The 20,828-nt window shown below is 37.7% G+C and overlaps 1 protein-coding gene across 1 annotated transcript in view; it reads right to left on the bottom strand.

Annotated features, from left to right (window-relative positions):
* COL24A1 (collagen type XXIV alpha 1 chain) overlaps positions 1 to 20,828 on the bottom strand; it is a 119,402-nt gene that overhangs the window by 55,426 nt on the left and 43,148 nt on the right. Inside the window, exons 15-22 of the mRNA XM_053985207.1 lie at positions 18,284 to 18,337; positions 18,147 to 18,191; positions 17,701 to 17,754; positions 17,021 to 17,074; positions 15,346 to 15,399; positions 8,503 to 8,556; positions 4,071 to 4,124; positions 3,305 to 3,349 (exon numbers count right to left, since the gene is read on the bottom strand). Of these exons, the coding sequence (XP_053841182.1) occupies positions 3,305 to 3,349; positions 4,071 to 4,124; positions 8,503 to 8,556; positions 15,346 to 15,399; positions 17,021 to 17,074; positions 17,701 to 17,754; positions 18,147 to 18,191; positions 18,284 to 18,337 (414 nt within the window). The remainder of the gene's footprint in view (positions 1 to 3,304; positions 3,350 to 4,070; positions 4,125 to 8,502; positions 8,557 to 15,345; positions 15,400 to 17,020; positions 17,075 to 17,700; positions 17,755 to 18,146; positions 18,192 to 18,283; positions 18,338 to 20,828) is intronic.

The raw sequence follows: 20,828 nt of genomic DNA, 5'->3' as shown, positions 1-20,828 counted from the left end.
CCTTCAGCCCACAGGGAGGCACTTCGAAAAAAATACTGCACTGGGGGTGTGGGGCAGATTTGAGAACATTTTCCACTACCATCAGGAGAAAGTGCTAATCTTGTGACTATATAAATTCCAGCTTCTATTGAACACATACCGCTCATAAAGGAATCAACTTGCAACAGCTCCTTTTTACTTTCTGGTTTGAAACAATCTCCACTCTTTTAAAGGCATTTTCTTCTCCAGCAATGAAGATAAAAAAGAAAAAAAATAAAGAACCCATGCTTACATTGAGTGAGCTGAGCTACACTGACAGTTACAGTGTTAATATTTGATAGCCATTGAGAAAGAGGGTTAATTGGGTGGACATTGAATAAACAGCCACATCTTTAGTATGGCAACTCCTGTATTTTCACAGGACAAATAAGCAAGCACCAAAAAAATCCGGGTTTTTTTAATGCAGAAGGGTTAATTTAAGAGAATGTAAGTATTTGACTTTGGAATAGAATGGGTGGGAAGGTTTGGAAATGAATTAATGAAACATCAAATGATGCAATCAGATTCAGGATTCAGCTCAAACACCTCTCCCAAAGCTGAGACAAACAGAGGTCTTTGGAACTGAGATATATCCTGAGTAAACAGGGGAACATCCTCAGTTTTGTCTCTAGTTGCTTTAGACACCTGGAAATTCCTTTTTGAGCTGGGACTGAGAACCCCTGTGCAGGTTCATATTCACTTCTGTTCCAGCAGAAGATGATCTATTTTGATGGCAGCATTTGTCAGGTGGGTCCCAGGGGGTTTTGGTCTCTTTCATGTTTTTAAAAGCACATGGTAGGAACAAGGGCAGGTGAGGGAGGAGGAAGAAAAATGAGGTGAAATTTATGGCTGCCAGCTTGCTACATGCCTAAACCTGAACTAGGGATTGGATATTTTGACCTGAAATTGTAAAAGGGATGAGGACTCCAGAAGCACTAGAAATCTGCTCTATTATTGTTTCATAAGAATAATGAAAGGTTTACAATAATCACCTACAAGGATACTTTACCTACTTCAGACAAGCCCCAGAAAATTAAGGTAACAGTGGCTGAAAAGAGGACTAACCTATTCAACCATGCCCACAAAAAAAAGTCTGTGGGGAAGGAAGCAAGGCTGTTGTGAGAAAAACACACACAAGGCTTTCAGCTAGAACAGCTAGGCATTAGAAAAAAGGACCGTGAACCAGGCAAACAACTGAAGCAGATTGATGAGGAGAATGAAGAATTCCCACTCCTGGAGGCTGCAAAACACAAGTTAAACACATCTGTCAGCTAAAGACAGAACTGACAGCTGATGGTGCCTTGGGGCCATGTGTGGCCAGACCACTTCTTCAGGTCCCCCCTCTGCCCCCATGGCTATTTAATTACTGCAGTGACCACACAGTTGGGATAGTGTTTCCTTTCAGATGTAACATCCACTTAAAACTCCTTTCACGGAAAATGGAAAAAAAAAACCTATGTAAATGAAATGAACATCAAATTGCAGTCAAAGAAGCATAATTTAAAAAGACAGATGTGTTCAGGAGCTTACTGACTCAGTCCTGCTACACTACTGAGATTTCAGTCCTGGTTGTGACTCTCACCCACACAATCACAGTGTGTGTCACACGTGGGAGGGAAGCACCAAGGGCGAGCAGAGGTGGAAGCAGAGTGCAGAGCAGCAGCACAAACAAGCTGGCCTGGAGCTGTAGAACAGCTGGAGTCAAGAGAAGCCATAGAATCCAGGCAAGAGCCTCTGGGCCCCTGGACAAGAAGGAAAAACAGGCAGAGCTGCCCATCAAGCAAAGTTCCCTTTTCCCCTGTCTCTCATTTCAGGAGGGGATGTTAGCCAGCGAGCTGCTAAATAATGGCTAGAGGCAGCAACCCTGGGGCTCACTTCAGATGCACATACTCTGCTCTCAACAACTTGTTGTGAGAGAAAAACCAGAGAGCCATAAGACATGCCAATGGTGTGCACATTTCCCACTGAGAGAAATAAAAACCTAAATAATTTAGGTCAAATTGACCCAAAATAGGTGAAAAATATTTCAGTTTGCTAGGTTACACAAGAAGTTTTCCTCTTGGGTCACTCTGACAGCAGCTGATGGTGGCCTGTGTGTGCCTGGTGACGGGGAGGATGGGGAAGTTGGTGTCTCGTTGCCCATGAGTCACCCACTGCAGCTTCTTCTTTTCCAATTGCCACAGCACAACATGGGAGCTGCTGTCCAGCCATGAAGCCCTGCCCAAGGAGGAGACTCAAAGGATGATGCAGCCAAAATAAGAATTTCCATGAGGCTTTCGGCAGAAGCTCAAACAGATTAAACTCAATATTGAACTAAGTTACAGAATGTTTTGAAATTCTGTTTAATTTTTTGCATGTTTTCCTCAGTTGAAAAACAAAGAGACTTTTGTGGAAAGATTTGTGTTTGGTGTTTTGCCTTTTTTTGTTTTGGTATGGGTTTGTTTGTCTTAACACCTAATCTATGTGGCAAATAAATATTTTAACATAATTTTTAACAGAAAGCAAATTCCCAGCTTTGACTAGCTACTGAACAGGAAAAATGACGCAGGCATATATCCATTCTAAAAGCAGAAAACAGTGGAAAAGACTCTTAAACTCAGGCAATAATTGGGAAGTCATCCAGAATGAAAGCCAAGTCAGTGATTACCACACATAATCAAATCACGTAAAGGCAGACAATCAAATTGCATTCAATAAACTTAGAGACACTCCTGTAATCCCTAGAGCAGGTTAGTATCCATTTTAGCCTAGAAATTTTCTAAAAATAAGCTTCAAGTTCACTGAAATACTCTTAGACAATAGTATATTTTTATAACTAACAAAAGAATTGGATGACAGTTTTAAACTGCTATCTTTTAAAACGTGTCAGCATAAACAGCATTGTGACTTTCCAGCTTTATTGTTTTCAGTAACTATCTGCCAGGTTTCTGGCAGATTTCTTAAAGCATACACCCTTTATATTTCTCTCCCTGTGAGCTGAGTAGGTTCTTCCCCAGTTGAAATATTTTGACATATCCGCTGGTTCAGTCCCTAGGAGGTGCATGGCAGTTTCATCTGTCTCAGAGGAGCACTATATTTTGTGCACTGTAGCAGTGATTTCCTTTCAAACCCTTTGTATGGAAAATCATTTCCCCTCCCAGCTCTGCTTTGAGCATGTTCTGAGGAAAAACACACATTCAGTCAGGAGATGCCATTTTATCACAGTCACTTCTCACAGCAAACTTACATTTCAAAGCGGTATTCCTACTGAAAAACAGCTTGCCCCACCAAAATTATTTATACTTACTCTTGGGCCGACTCCTCCAATAGGTCCAGCTGGTCCTACTTCTCCCTAAAAAAAATCAGGACTTCAATGATCTTGATGACAAATCTAAAAAAGAAAGTCTGCAGATAGCTGTTTCTATTTATTACATCATCCTAAATTTCATGTGTGTTTATCTGAGTCCAAGTCTGATAGAAACACCTGGAAACAGACCATTTAGCCACTGTTAGCTTCCACTCACTCAATATCTGTCATAGAAGCCCATCATTTAGCTACTTAGAAGTTTAGAGATCTATCTTCAGAATCACCAACTAAATTATTTTTAATGATAATTATTTTTAGCCTACAAGATATAAGCTTTAGTTTTTATGATGATGAATTAAGAATACTTGATGAAGCTATAAGATGAGGAACTGCCTTTCTCCCCTTTCAGTTAATAAGGGTCTAAGTGTTTACTTAAGAGTATCTAGGACACTGTAATTGAATTGGTATATGCTTTCTATTTCCATACAGCTAACCCCCTTCCCTCCCATCTCCCCAGTTTAACTAAAATAAGCACATACAGCTCTGGACATATATTATCTGAGATTCCACTGAAATTAAAATAAACCACATAATGGATGCACATCCCCATAAGGTTGCTAAAAATTTTTCAAAACACTTGCCAAAATGCAAAAGAAGCTTCAAATTTTGCTTGACAACACCATACACATCTAACCATTGTCTAACCCTCTTAACCCCTCACAACTTTGAAACATAATCTCTTAATTGGATCATTTTTTCATCTTACCTCAGCTCCTTTGGGGCCTTGTGGCCCTGGAGGCCCTCGGTCACCCAGAGCTCCCTAGACATCCAAACAAACACAGGGAGAGCTTACATCAACTGATTATTACATCAACAATTATTCGGTCTAGTTTCTCTCCTCTTACAAACCTGGACTAAAACCCAAAACTGAGGTAGCAGACCTAATCTCTTACCATTGTTCATAGTATTTCCCATAGAAAGCCAGGCAAAGATGATGAAAACCAAGCGTCATTAAAACTTCTACATAGATTTTGCTGAAGCATTATTCTTTTTATGTTGTGAGAAGGAAATAAGAAAATATTTGAACATGATAGAACAACTTCTCTCTTTTGGAAGAGGTAAAGCACACTACCATAGTAAGATTAAAGCATCATCAATGTGCAGACCTTTTATTAGGGCAGTCTTTAGAATAGCATGTGTAGACAACATTGCGATGGAAAGAAACTACAAAGTGAATTTAGACCATTAGCTTGTCCAAAACTACTTGTGGTTTTCAGCCCTTACTTTCTATTAGGATTATAATCAGCTATGCAGAGATAAAGCACATTAACCTCTGCCAGGAGTTTTCATGACTTCTCACACCAGAGTTTTCAAAACTTTGTTGAAAAGACTTTGCAGCTAGCAGTCTATCAAAAACTTTGGGCATCCCAATTACAATAGGATGATTGGGAAAAGCACTTGACCTGGCATAGTACAGCAAAAAAAAGTGTAAACATATTAACGTTCTGGGAAACCTAAGCTTAACAATATCAGATAAAGCAACAAGAACAAAGAAGTTGCCCTTTAGGAGAGATATGATTATCCTCTGAGGAAAGCAATGGTGGAAAGTGTAAGCCTTATTAACTGTGTACTAATGAAGCTGAAGTCTAGACATTGGTCCAGGCATTGCTCCAGTAACAATTTACTCAGCAGGCAAAGTAAAACGGAAGAGAAAAATGGAACAGGCCATCTCAAGGTAGTGAGTGTCATCGAAGAGCCCATCAGTCTGGGAAGGACTGGGGTGGAGTGCTGGTTGACATACCACCACAGAAGTGACAGGTGGGTTTTCAGCAGTAATTAAAATATTACTAGATAAGTAATATTCTCCTATGGTTAGTAATGACATTTTCTCCTTGGCATAACTGTTGCTTTATTCTAACAGCAAAGCCCCTTAGGAGATAAGGATTTCAGTGCAGTGTAACTGCACAGTGGAAATGGCAGCAGCCCTGCTACTCTACACACTCTTCCACTGCACTGAACTGAATCCAGAAAAAAGTTCCAGATTGTAAACTGAATATTAATACTAAATGACATTTCCATCTCCTCCTTGGGGTTTCAGGCAAAAACAGAAAATGAAGGTAGTCAATACACATGTGCCAAAGTGTCTGGAAAAAAATGTGAGTCAGCAAAAAGGGTATCCTGTGTTTCACATCCATAACTTCCCAGTTGACCATCCCTGCCAGAAGAGGTGAAACTCTTAATAATCACTTTATTAAAATGTGTTATACAAACAAACATAAGTTAACAGGGGAAGGAAGCTCTTAGCTTCTCCCATGGTACAACACACACTGCTGGAAAAGCTACAGTGGTAGTCAGCATATTCTGACCATGTTTTCCTCTCACTTTTCTTGGTTAGAGAACATAAATACTAGCAAAGAATAACATAGGGAACAAACAAAGTTATTTCAGAACTTCTTAAAAACATTCTTATTCTCTTTTTTAAAAAATGTGCATTTTGCTATTTTTTAATAAGTGTGGATCAAGATCAAACACCTTCTAAAATATTGTTTCCAAGCTGAGTAATGTTCTGTAGACAAAATTACATAATTAATCCTTTGAACATTGATCTAGAAAGATCAGATTTGCTGATTACTTCACTAATTTGGGGAAAATTTACAATCCAGAACTTCTACTGGCATTTAGAGACAGCTGATCACACTCAATAGAGCTTAAATGTCTAAGAAGTTGAATTTATCCCACACCAACTGCTAAAAAATAAAGCTTACCCTGCTTTCTTGGCTTTTAAAATAGGTACTGCTTCTGAGGAAGCATAAACAAAAACATGAGGAAAATAGCAGCATAGTGAGAACAGTTTTCTAAAAATAAAAGCTGGAGGAAAATTTTAGTCAACTCAAGGCAGCTGGGAATCCCAAAAGCCAAACATTTCCAAAATGATGCAGCCCTTCTCCCTCAGTACTGGGAGCAGTATAAGAGTTTTTCCAGTTTGGTAATTCTTCTTTTCAAATGTAAGCCATCAGTTCTCCCTGACTAGGGCAGGCTGTCTAAGCTTCTTGTCTCTAACACCAAATGTGCTGGAGAGCACTGAATCTGGTTCAGCTCTGTAATTTCTGTATCAAAGCAACATGGAGTCTCAAACTTTATAGCTCACCTCTTAGTAACTTTTTTCCTCTGGAATCTGTGAAAGGGCAACAAATCTGTAACATATGTTTTAAACATCAACAGAATTCTAACAGAAACTCCTTGGATATAATGTGCAACAATTCGATCTCACTGAAGAAACTGAGCAGCAGGGATTAGTTCTGTTATGCCATTCATGTATAATCTTGGACAATTAAATCAGAACTGCAGCTCAAGAACTGTTGTATTTCTCTTCTAGTATTTTCCCTAGACAGAGAGTTTCATCATCACAGGGTTGGTTTTTTGGTTTTTTTTTTTTTCTTTTTTTATTTGTAAACACCCTGGTAACTCAGAAACACAAGAACAACTGCCACTGCCATGGTCAGACAAACTCATTCACACAAGGCTGCTTACATTAGGCATACATGCAAATAAACAAGTTAGAAAAGAAATAAATCAGAATTGAAGATGGACACCCTCTAGAAACACATTTTAACTTATCCTCAATTTGCCCCCTCAAATAACTAGCTCTCAGCCTTCCTAGTCAATTCATGTCTGTTTTGGTAAAAGGCTATTGCCACAGTTGAAAGAGAAGAGATACAGAAAATATCAGCTATGGCTTCAGCAACTGGATTATTTGAGAGGTTCTTAAGAATGATCACCTTTGGCGTGGAGGTATTGTTACAGTCTTCCAGGTACAAATAAGACCATATCTTTAAACTATTTACTGCTTCCCATCCTTGAGTAATCTGCTACAGAATTTCACAACTCTGTTGATAGAAAATGTTGTAATTTCCATGTCTGTTTATTAATAGACAATCTGTATGATTTGTCCTTGGACAAATGATAATGTTGGTCTTGCACAGTTCTTTTGCCTCACCAGTTTCTGCCCTCTGGTTTACTTCAAGGTCAAAAAAGGCCTTAATTTTGGTCTAATAAAAAAACTTGTCTCAGAATAAAGCCATTCAAGTATTATTTCTGCATCTAGTCTCACTTGACTGAGTCCTTCTGGAATAAAAATGCCCAGTGATGTACCACAGAGATAAAGCCCTCTCATGCTTTGAGCAGTGGCATTAATGAGACATTTTGCCTCATATGTTCTACAATTTCACTTAATTTCTAACTGCATTATTGTGCTTTCATTTTAAAGAGATCTGGCACTGCCTTTGGTCAAAGTTTATAATGGGATTTATTGTTTTAGTCCTTGCATAAATCAGTCTGAAATAACTGAAGTGGAATGAATTAGCAAAAAGTGCATTTTTTTTAGATAATCTAAAGATGCCCAACTTGGTTTCATATACAGATTTCATTCTGCCATACTTGTGCCTATTCACCACAGAAAATACAATGTAAAAATAGTCCCAAGGCTGATGAGTGAGGAACTTCATTGGTATTTGCTTTTCAACAAGTAGTCAATCTTTAGAAATCATTCAATCATTTTCCTCTGGGTTAGTTTCTGAACCACCTGCACTTTTTGTATTAGCCTCTACCATTTCCAATTCAACAAAAAAATTCCTATATTTACTTTTATACTAAGTTTCATTGAAAAATCTATCCATGTGAATTATTGCCTAAGTTGGGTCTAAAATCTTAGCCTATTAAAGAGCAGAAGTTAAATTATTCTGGCACAGTTTTGTAGATAAATTTTTCCTTGTTATATCAATTATTTTATCTATAATTTAATCTGGTGCATGAATTTTACACATTTCCATACCTTCAACTACTATTTCTTTTAAAAATTGTTAAAAACAATTTTTAGGACACATGTAACCTGAGTAATACAAAGATCTGCATACATTTGACATGCATTCTATTTAAATACAGGTGAAACATATGCTACTTTCTAGCTACATAGCATTTTCTCAAACTAATTTTGCCATTACATGCTTCCACCTAACACAGTAATTACTCTCAGAACTGTGTGGACAGCATTAAACGTTCAAATAACTTCCTCATATAAATACCTGAGGCAAATTACCTGCATTCTGACAGTGGGATTATCTTCTCATAATGCCAGTGTCCATCTCTCAGAGATTAACACTATTTACTGTTATTTTTAATAGGTTTTCATGTAATCTTACCTTAGGACCTTCAGGGCCATTTAATCCAGGTACACCAATATCTCCTGGAAAACCCTAAAGAAATCATACAGACAAATGATTTGCAGAGTAGGAATGTTTTCAATGTACTTCTTTTGATTCTGTTCATTCATTTAATAAACCTGAGTCACAGAAACAAGAAATAAATTTGTTCTACCATCCCCAAAAAAATGTCAAAATCCATTATGTTTCCTTGAAAGGACTTGGATAAGTGACAAATTTTAGGCAGCTTTTGTTAAACTCAATTTAGCAGATGTCAGCACGGATTTAATTTCTCTTACGATAAGACTTTTCATCCGCTAAGCAATGTTTGAAATTAAACCATTGCACTGGTTTGGAGGCACAAAAAATCACCAAAGAACAGCCTGCACCAGGTCCTGCATTTATGAATTCAACTATTCTTTTCATAAAGTTGAGAGAGCAGCTAAAGCCCTTTAATCCGCAGCCACGTGTTAAGGACAAGATCAGTGCAAGATTAAGAAAAAGGGAAGAAGGTTTTCCTCCAAATCTGCAGGTGATAATCGAGGTCTGGCAGGAACTGAAGGTCATCAGTGTGTAGCATTATTCAGAACAGGCCTTTGTGAAATACACTCTAGTGCAGGTCAAGCTGTTAGTAAAGAAAAAGTAAATGTGCACAGGAAAAGAATCAACTAAAATTATCACTGTGAACCACCTGGCCAGTAGGCATTGACTTGGGACACCATAAGGAGGCCTCTGTGTCAGAGGAATTCAGCTACAGCTAGATTGATTTAGAAGAAATGAGAATATTTTAAGGAAAAAAATGGTGCCACTGACCTTTATGCAATACAGTAGAGAGTTAAATTTCATAAATATCCAGAGAGGATACATGATCTTACATTTGTAGGATAAAATAAAGCATTGGTAATTGACCTGCTCATTCAGTTCCCTGCCAAGATTTTGCTTTTTTAATAAGCTTCCACACTTCATTAAATTTTGACCATCTGAAGACTGCCACTTCCTCTGAGCAAAATATTTATTACTACATTTAAGCAAACCCATGGTCTAACACTAGGAAAAACAAGTTTCCCTCTTCATTAAGAGAAAACCATTGCAAATTAAAATATATGCATACTTTTTCCAATAATTGAAACAAAAAGCACATACACAGAACAATGTTTTAAAAATCAGGTTTAGCACTTGGATGCTAATGAGTCTGAGAGAAAACCACTAAAGAGTAAAAATGGTCTGAGTTTTCAGAAGATGGGCAACAACTCTAACACTCAACATTTCTCAACACATCACAGTGGTTTCCCTTTCTTTTGCCATAAATCAGCAATTAAAGCAGAGCTGTGCAACAATTCCAACATGCCTCTAGGTGGCACAGAACATATTATTTACCTGTGACCAAGGCCCTGAGACTCACACCTGGAACACTCCCTTGCATCACCCTTGATTTCTATACAGTTCAAAAGAAGAGGTGGGTTTTTTTTAAATCCTGGCCACTGCTGTCTACTGAAATACATTGAAGAGTTAGGCCAATTCCTTGGAATTTTTTTGCTTGTCCTTTCTTAATTTTAAATTTACTTATTTATAGACCTTAAATAGTTACCAAGGGGTGAGTTGTTTCCTATATCTGTAAATCTTAACATTTCTGATGTGTGAGCAAGTGCTAAATGCTAACACAGACAATTTCCTCTTGGCAATAAACATTCCAGAAAACAATCTGCCTAGAAAAATGTTAATTTAGAGAGATTCTAATGCTTTCATAAATGAATAGATCTACTTTATTTATTTATTTAAATTTTTCTAGAGGGAATTCAGTAAGGACCATGAGATGTAGGTGTGGACAAGTACTATTACAGGTAAAACAAACATGGTATTTTGAAATCTTTTCATTTCAGGCAAAGTCTTAGGATACAAGAGAGTTACTGGCCTGAGAACATCAACACTAAACAATGCATTTAGAAATTTTAAATCCTCATAAATTTTATCTTTTCTGTGAAGATGCATTAAGACTTTTTTTCTTGAGCAAAACCATGAAAGAAAAGGTGGATGCTATGGCAGTATTAGTACACTGTTTCTAAGATGTTCTCACATTAATAATCCATGAAATAAGTGTAATAATCCAGGACACAAACAGCCACTTCAGACAATTCCAGAAAAAGAATGAACCAGGAAGGAGCTCTTGAAATACCTCAGCAATGGCACTTGCCTGTCAGATTCCTCATAGTGTAGTGGGATACACCTCTAGCAATACCTAAATTTGCCATGAGTTATTCAGCAGCCAGCTCCCTGGGAAGTTACTCCAGATTAAAAGTTCATTATTCTTCCATAAGTGAAAGGCCAGGAGATTAATATATAGTTTCCAGCTGCAATGTAGTTTGCAGCAGAGACTATTCAAAACGAAACAGCTCTCGGTGTTATGACTTCTGAGGAAATGCAGAGTCTTAATTTCCATCAGCCAGAAGCCCAGCAGCTGGTAGGATACAAATTATTTTCAAAATCTTGCTACAGATGTGGTCTTTTGCCAGCAAAGCACTTTAGAATCCACTACATTTAATCAAAAGAAATGTGGCATCAGGAAAACCTGAAGTGCCAACTATCTTAACACAAATGTGCTTTAACCTTGCTGTGGGAGTGTTGCTTTTTGTACTGAACACTTAAATATAAAATTAACATATTTAGTGCTCTCATTTATCAATATAATGTTTAATTTAAAAAAATGCAGAGATGGCCAAGTTGTTACTATGTTAGGGCATATCTCAGTGCCCCAGTGATGAGCACTCTGCCAAAGCTTTTGTTTTTCTTTTGTTCTTCTGGGTGGCTGCTAATATGGAAGCAGAATATCATAAATATTGTGCCATTACACTCCATTTCCATGGGGAATTCCCTCACATTTGCAGAATCCCACTTCCAGCTGTTCTCAGATGACATTTGCCAGCATCACTGGCCACCCATCTTCATGCCCTTGACTGCCCTCAAGGGGATCAGGACAAGCATGGGTGGAGGGGCACCGTGGAGGGAAAATGTCTCCAGGAAGTGCAGCAGCCCCTTCAGTTTCCCCGCTCCAATAAGAGTTCATTCAATCACAGATTGCAATTAATTTCAATGAGAATTTAGAATAAATTTTCAGAAGCAAGATTGACTGGATGTAGCTACTTCAACAAGATATCTTATTAGAGATTCATTATTAATTATTATAATCAAATCACCAAAAGAAGGTTTCTGCAAAAAACTACAATTCTCCAATAAGAGTTTATTATTCTTCTGAATGGATGTGTTATGCAGACATAGAACTTTGGGACAGGATCAGATGAAGGTTCTGTGCAAAGGCAAGTACAGAGTATAAGCAATTTTACAACAAGAGTAGTTCCTCAGATATATGCCAGAAAACACAATTAATTCAGCCTTTAAATTATCTTTATTTCTATATTTCCTACAAATCATTTGCATGCAAGTTATTTGATGCAATATTGAAATCAATAGCCATGTTATCACTGCACACCTGGCATTGTTTGCAAAAACCCAAAAAATCACGTGATAATGCATGTGAAACATGCACTAAAAGTAAAGTTTTTTAAACTTTAAAAAAACACCTCAAAGCAGCCACTGATTCACTTACAAAATGTGTGCCTTTTTGACTCTTTACTGTTACTTGAATGTATCCTTTTCTTTTGTAAGGCTGCTGCTTTGAGCATGGAACACACCAGTCCCACTCAAGTAACTTCCTGAAGGAGTAAGCTAATGACTTCAGATCCAAATACTGCACAGATGAAAAAAGTTCTATTGAAGACAACGAATCATTTTCTCTGCTTCAGATGAAACCTATTTATAACACTTTGAAGGCACATCTGAAGGGAACTATCACTCTCATTTTGGGGGATAATTAAATGCAATTCCTAGAGCAAAATTTAACTACAAAATATTCTGAATACATGTGGAAGCCTGTTAAAGGCTTGTCTAATTTCATTCACATTAACAATAAGCACTGCATACTTCACTGTACACAGGGAACAGAGACATTGTGGGTTAGAACAGTCAAACCAGCACTTTCCAGTTGTCATGCAATAAAACAAAGCTCTACAGAAATGTCATATTTTGGTGGTTCATTTTCAGATGCATGACAAAGCAGCACAATGTGTCAGCTGATGAAGGCACACCCCACAGAGTGTGCACTGAGTATACCCAGTGGCTGGTGAGCAGCAGGCATTCAGGCACGAGACAGACCCTGGCTCTGCAGAAACACTCCCAGAAGAGGATTTGGCCTGACACTGCAGCACTCCTGCACCAAAAGAGTCACCTGGCAGCCAACCCAGAGAGTGAGAGCCAGACCTCTGTCCCTCCCTCTGCCCTCCTGCCATCAGCACTGCAGGTCCCAAATGGACCCTGGCTAGAGGTGGGTGACTTATTTCAACTCTGACCTGGTGGACCTTGGCTGCACAGCTGCAGAGGAAAGATTTAGGAAGCAACTCACTGGTGATCTGTATTTCAAACCACAAAACCCTGTGAGGATGATCAGAGTCTGCCTGCCCTGCTCCCACTGCTGTGTGCAGAGATCGTTACACATTTCAGCTGCTGGAGTGCCAGAGTTACTGCAGTTTACATGGGAAGAAAATCAGGGACAGGACTACTTATGAATGGGAATGAAACACTCAAATGTGTAACTGGAAAGATCAAAGGATCCCCAGTTTCTTATTACACATATACCCAAAACAAATGGGGACAGAACACATTTATAAATCCCACTGTCTTAATGTTGGACAAAAGGAGAGAGGAATAGCTGGAAGTAGAGTCTGAGAGGTTCTGCTCCTCCTGCTCACACCCAAGTCCAACAAATCCCAATATAGGTTTTGGGGTTTTTTAAAAATAGAATCTTTCATAGAAGGCATATGGTATGGATTGTCACATCTATACTAAATTCAAAGTACTCTCCTTGAAAGACACTAATTGATCACATTCTTCTATTTCCAGAAACATCAAGGGAACATTTAGTATATGATATAATGCATGTTTTCTACATGGGGTCACAGGAAGTCTGAGCATTCAGATAATGAAACAGGAATAAGGAAAATAGCTCTGTCTGACCTGCTTGTTGTCTGGTTTTGGAAGAAGAGACATGATCAGACATACAACAGTAAGCTTTTCTTGTGGAAAAATCTACATTATTTGCTCATACTTCATATATTTGGTTGTGTTTAAATAACTTCTGGCAACAACAAGCAGCTTATTTTTATAAGACAATGTAACAGGAGGGACACATACACTCTTCAGTTTTATGCTTCTTATTTTAAATTCCTTTCATTCTATAACTTCTAGTACCTTCAATTTGTCCAAAATCCCAGTATGCTGCTATCCTGCATCCCTTCTGTTTCTATTTTGCCATATGGTGACCATATTTTTATGAAGTAAAAGGCGGAAAAACCTCTTAGTTTATTTGGAACTGTCTTGCGTGACTGAAGCTAAGAGAAACATTGCTTTGCAGTTTTAAACCGACCATTTTGCAGACAATTATTTTTAAAAAAGTACCTGAACACCCAAGTTTTAATTATCTAGCATCATGCACCTTATTTGCCTTCTAATGATGAAGCAATTCTGCACTCCTGAGCGAGGGGAAATGCTGAGCTTTTCAGACAGAAAGATTCCCATCCATATCTGCCCTGAGGGTAACCAGCCCAGGATGATCTTTTCCCCAGACACAAAGGAGTAGCTTGTCTGTTGGAATAAGGAACCATGAAGGACTACCAGCAGAGGCAGCAGGACACAGGCCTCAAGACCAACAATTTGGGATTAACCTGCCTCAAGTCTCCCTTGCTGGAAGCTATGCAAAGAAATCATGCAAGGGCCTCTGATCCACAGAGGGTGGCAGCTGTGGACAACATGCACAGGCTTTGTGTCTTCTGCACACCTTTTGACCAAGTGAGAGACACTTACTCTCACAAGATCACCTTGTGTTGCTACAATGCACCTTCCAGTGAGTTTTCTCTCATGAGAGCTCTTGCCTAATAAAAAAGGTAGGAACATAGAGCCTTGGTTTGAGGAGATATGCTCATGTAAAGGCAGAAAAAAGATCATTGCTAATATATGTCTTCCATTCATATTTTTTTTAAAAAAGGAAAACCCACAAACAAACAAAGAAACCCTACCACAAACCAAACAAAACCCAAAATACATTCATTGCAGGAAGCTGATTAGAAAGAACAATCCACAATTTCCGCTTTCATCTCTCCAGCAAATACATGTGTCTGTGTATAGACATGTTTTTCTGGTACAGACCACAGCATTTTTCCTTAAAACCTGTGGTATAAATGCAAAAAATCACCAAAATGGGACATTTTGGAGACTGAGTTTCTGCGTAGACTTCCATAGCACTAAAGAGTTCTTAGGAAACTTCACTTCTAGATTCAACTGCTTGGCAACACTTCCCATGTGACTGAGGTTTATTCTTTGTGTTTCTTGTAAGTGATAAATATGCAACCAGGCCTGGAAAATGGAAAATCCCATTTGGAAACATGTTTTAGTATTTACAAATGGAAGTGTGCCTGAGAAATCACATGAGTCTCATTCCAGGTGTACCCAATAATAACAGGATTCAGGAGACAGCAAATCCTAAACACACAAGCAAATGAAGAACTACTTTGTATTCAAAGATCCTGTACATTAATATTTTGCAGAAAAAAGTTATGAGCTAGAATGTTTTGTACTTTATGCAGGAGAATGAATTCATCAAATATGACTGAATAAAAAGATTTCCCTAATTCAATTAAGATTTCCCTAATTCAGTCTTTTATGAAGCAAACTCATTAAGCTCTTATTTTCATAATTTAGAACCAATATTCAATTTACCACTATCAAGCAATTTCTTACCTCAGGTCCCTGAGGACCCAATGGTCCACGGGGTCCAGGTTCTCCAATTTTCCCCTTAAAAAAAATCCAAACAGATCATGTTTCTGATGATAATTTATTTTTAACAATAGAGGGTTATGAAGATTTTAAAAACATTTATTAACAAAAAGGCCAAAGAAACGTTGAGATTACTTTTTCACTACGTAGGAAATTTTATATCTGCCTCTCTTCAGACACTATTAAAACTAGTTCTTCATATCTCTTTGAAGTCACAACAAAAAAATTCAAATTAGTTTAGGACAGAGAAAATTGGGAGTTTTGGGAGGAACCATACAAAAACCCCATTAAATATATAGCGGTTTTCACAATAAGAACTACATATTATTTAAACATCCAGAAAGTAACTGTTACAGATATTGGTTTACACACTTATAAATTTTAAGTATCCAATCATAGCCAAAAAATTGGCAGTTTTGTGATTAATGACAACAAAATTATAATTACAACTATCCATATGTAACAGTAGCTTCTTTACATACAAATTCCAACTCATCTAAAAATGGGCCAATTTCTCTAAGTTATATCTCTTCTTCCACATTTTCACAATCTTTCTGCCACCATAAGTAGATGTCACTTGAGCAAAATTAAGGTCTGACCTGGGAAACATTTCTATAATTTTTCACATGAATGACTTCATTGTAAATTTATTCTACAAAGATAAATTTCTATTACTGCAGGACTGAGGTCTCATAGCTTAATTTAACATAAGTCATGAGGTTGGTCACATTCAGCTTGTGTTTAAAATCCACAACTCTTTCAGGAACAGGTTGATTCACATGCTTATCTTAAAATGAAAATTCTTGTACCTTTAAAAGCAAAAAATATGATTTTTCCCATCTATGCTTATGCAAATTTGCATAAGTTTATTGCAGGATTAGTGTTCATACTATAAATTCTATAGGACATGGAAAGCATTATTGAATATAAGGGCCCATGACATTCATGAGGTCTAAGTAGGCTTACCAGTTATTGGCTTGGTTTACATGAGAAAATTTACACTGGAGTGAGTCTTGGCAGCTTTTAATTTTATATTGAAAAGAGACAGATATTAGCACTAAAACAGGTGAGGAAGTGCCAGGTAACCCAGTGCAATATGCCTTTTCTGCCTCAACATCTAAAAACCCAGCAGAAGTGGCAGCAGTGCACAGCACTTTAAAGCTGCTAAAAATCAGTAAATACAGGAATTAATGAGTACTCTCATCCCTGTGAGAAGTGACTGACTGTTAGTAATGAGATCTCACACATTCCCTCCAAATCCAGCTAGTCCAAATGGTCATCTGGAAGTTCCCAAAGCTCTCAGTGGATTTGTTTCAAATATTGCCTACATGTCCATTCCCCATTGTCACAGAATATCTAATATCCTAAGCACTCTATTAAAATTTGACACATATACTGATTTTGGTAACCAAGTCTCACATTTTAGGATCTGATTCGCTCATTAACAGCAGTCACTAGAAATAAAAGCAGCTTAAACCTTATTCTTTGTGCATTTTGAATTAGGTCACTTCTAGGGGATTACATGCACTGTGAGCATAACAATCACACAGAAGTGTCAAATATCAACAGTAGTAAAAAATATCAAGTATCAACAACATACAGTGATATACTGAGAGCAAAATTTGATGTGTAAACTTACTGGGGGTCCTGGTTTTCCTCTGATCCCTGGGGGTCCTGGTAAACCAAGAGCACCCTGAAAAAAGAAAGATAATAAATACACATGAAAATTAATTGTTGTGTTATGTTGGAAGCAATAAATTACTCTATTTTGCCACCTGAAACGGGCTTCAAAAGAATTCTTCAGGTTGAAAACTATCTTCTAACATTCAACTTTCATCAAAAGAGTTCTCACAGGATGTGCTATTTCAATGACTTCTGATGTACTAGCCAAACAGGAAAGAAGATCCTTATTTATCTCAGTCTGATGATGTGAAGGAGCATGCCAGACCGTGTGCTGCTGCTAACCACAGTAGGGCCAGGTGAGCTGCAGATGAACCTCAAGGGTCAAGGGAAAAATACCTCTTACAACAGTTCCTTAGAAAGACTGAGATCACACCATAATCCTTGTTTGATGCATCTCTATACACACAGCTGCCAGAGTTCTGCTGTGCCCTTTACTTGTCTTTGTGCACACTTTCCATAACTGAGTTTTAATTAGCACAGAATTTCTTAAAAATATGTTAATACAGTGATATCCAGGAAGTATTACTACTGCATTCTAGTTTTATGCAACCAACCTGCTGCATTTTAAGAGACTCAGAAACCTGATGAAGTTGCTGAAATTGGATAATTTTGTAAAACAATGCGGTTATAACTTACCTTGTCTCCTGGGTACCCCATATCTCCTGGATCTCCTGCCAGGCCATTTTCACCCTAAACAATATATAATTTTATACAGACATATGTGTGTGGCTTAAAATGGGGTAGTTTTCAGAAATAGAGAAAGATTAATTCAATATTCACTATTTAAAATTAACACAGATCTTTGACAATGCAAGGTGTTGCACTGAAATACCTCTTCAAGGAAAGTCTAAAGGCACAGATCTGGATATTATTATGGTCAGTAGTTAGTGTTCCATTCAGAAAAAATCTTGTCTAAGCTACCAGATCATGAGTCTGACATAAATTTAAAAAATAAGAGTCAGAAGACAAAAGAAATCAAAAGGATAAAGGGAAGGCTTTGCCAAGTACATTATGCTCAAGTTTTAATGAAGGGAGCCTGAAAGAACTATGTATCTCCAAGATAATGAAAATATTTAAATCACCTTATCACCTTTCATTCCAGGCTGTCCCACACTCCCTGGGAAACCCTGTTAAAGTAAAGAGTAAACATAAATCCAATGCTTGACTATAATTTGGAAAGCAGCATGAGCACCTGCTGTGGGATGATTAAGTACCATACCGTGGGCCCTGGAATTCCTGATGGTCCACTCGGTCCTGCTGGCCCAATGTCTCCCTATCAAACAGCAAGAAAAGTGACTGCATTTGGTGAAACAGAGTAACTTAAAGGCTCCTAACAGAATGTGGCATTTTTTCTGCACCACAGAGAGAAACCACAATATTTTTTAGATTTATTTCTTAGGGAAAAACAATGCATTGGTATCATAAGCCCTCCATGTTTACAGTTCCCAACATTATCAGCAGAAACAAAAAACAAAACTTGCCTCTTCTCCTGTAAATTCAAGAGAAGATCACAGTGTATTAGGCAATGCCAATTAAAGAAGCTTTCTTTTGTACTGCAGCTGCACATTCAGAGACCATCACTCCTGTCCTTAGGGTTACATAACAGCACTTCTCTATAGGCATCAAATTTGGCTTAAAGAAATTATTCTATGATGAGTAGGGCCATAAAAAGTGGCTTTTTAAACGGTCCTTTTACTCAATTTCCCATCTATCAGTGACTTCTATGAGTTAAAAGAAAAAAAGAAAAAAAGAGATGTGACTGTAAATACCACATGTGAAGAATCAAATTTATGTTCCAGTGGGCATGCTAACCTTTTCTAATGTACCTTCAGAGCCCTCACTACAGCTCTTATTTCTGGGATTTATTTAGGCAGCTTTATGACAGGAAAAAAAAAAGTGAATCACACAAAGTGTCTTTAAAGATCAGCACAACAACAGCAATAATATTAATGAAAAAGCTAAACATAAGACCTGACTCAGAATAGTTAAGACTATATTACAAAGAGAGAAGTCTATCTACTTTCTGCCTATTCAACCTCAGGCAGAAAAAAACCCAAATAATGTTATATCTCTATGGCTATGTAAGAATTTAACAATACAAATGAATAAAGCAATCATTTGCCACTTGCTGAAAGTGATCTGGAAAAGATGAGATGGACATCTGTGCATTTCCAGTTGAGCACATGTTCATTATTCTCTGGAGACTCTTTCAGCAATGTTAGCAACCACATTCCTCTGCAACCACCATCAGACTTATGGCTGAGTGAAGAAAAAGCCAGACCAATCTCTTAGTGTCTTAATGGTGCTTGGTAGAGCTCCCAAGGAAATTGCCACTCCACATTGCTTTGGCTTTCCATGACTGCTTAAATGGTATATTCTCTCATGCTAGCTGATCAGTTGTTTATGTTGCTGTCTCTGAGCTGTGCTACCTATTCTACTTCAGCAAGGCATTTATGCATTCATGATACTGAATGCTGAAATGCACACTTATGGTAACAACAGCATTGATTGGGAAATCACAGAGGGATACTGAACTGGGAAATTTAGCTTACAACAGCAACAAGAAGAATTTCCAAAACAGCTTTACAACATTCAGGTTCATTAAACACCTGTCACAGTCTGCAGATACATTGAGTGACTTAATTAACAGCAAAGAACTGGAACTGCAACAAAATTGCAAATGTGTTGAATTAGTTAGTCTGTCAGGTTTTTAAATCATTCTTCACCTAAAACAGCCTTGCTATATGTTAAGATATGCTTATCACTTTGGATAAAACTTGCTGATCAATAAAACCTGCAGCTACATAAACTGTACCTTTTCCAACATTTCTATGTGACAAGTGAAACTAAAACTAAATTGCTTTTTCCAGGCAAAAAGATAAAATACCAGAAAAGCAAAACTAATGGTTTCTTAGTATTATGTGGATTTTTTAAAAGGCAAAAAAAATTAAAAACTAATTCAGGTATCTAGCAGTAAATTTTCTGCAACTCTTTATCTTAGTAAAACTCGTGGCCTTGCTAAGTCTTGAAAGACTGACTATTCAGCCAGCCAAAACTCTGAACTTGGCAAGAGATTTGTATATTGAAAAAAATAATAGATAGAATTACTGGACTCAGCTTGCTGATGCTCTCATTTTGCCATTGTTCTCATGAACAAAGACAAAATACAACTAACTCTTGACATTGACCAGCTGGCTGGACAAGCTACTTGAATTAATGCTCTTGGTTTCTGCCAGAAAAATATATTTAATCCCACGTACAATATTACATGTTGTAGAAGAATAGTGTATTATTATTGACTAAGTATTTTAAAGCAAACATTGAGGGCTGTAGCTCTTTACTCAGTTTTGGATGACCATTAGCAACTGCCTGGACAAAAGAAAGCTGAGGCCAGGGAGCAGAGCTTTGGAGAGGAGGTGTGGCTGAGGAACAGGGCTGCACCACACAGGCTGTACCTGGGGATGCTGGGGTCACATGAAACTCCCCCAGGGTCTTGGTGACATTCTGCTACACATTAAAGAGTGCAATGGTCTCTTGTAAAGAAATTCTGGAACAAAGCACAGCTCTTCCAATTATCTGACTGTGAAAGAGGAAACCAGGCTAACCCATATACTGGAACCATGAGAAAGAGTCCCACATATAAACACAAGAAGGCCACTCAAACGGCGCTCACACTCTAAACAATTGTTCATTTTGTGCTGCTAAAAATCTAAACATGCCACCAACTTATTTCCCACCCCCATTAAATAGCTCTCATTATGGTT

This window comes from Vidua macroura, chromosome 9, assembly GCF_024509145.1.
Source record: "Vidua macroura isolate BioBank_ID:100142 chromosome 9, ASM2450914v1, whole genome shotgun sequence".
NCBI lineage: Eukaryota > Metazoa > Chordata > Aves > Passeriformes > Viduidae > Vidua > Vidua macroura.
The sequence above is the reverse complement of the archived record's forward strand: the minus strand, read 5'-3'. Positions and strand labels throughout refer to the sequence as shown.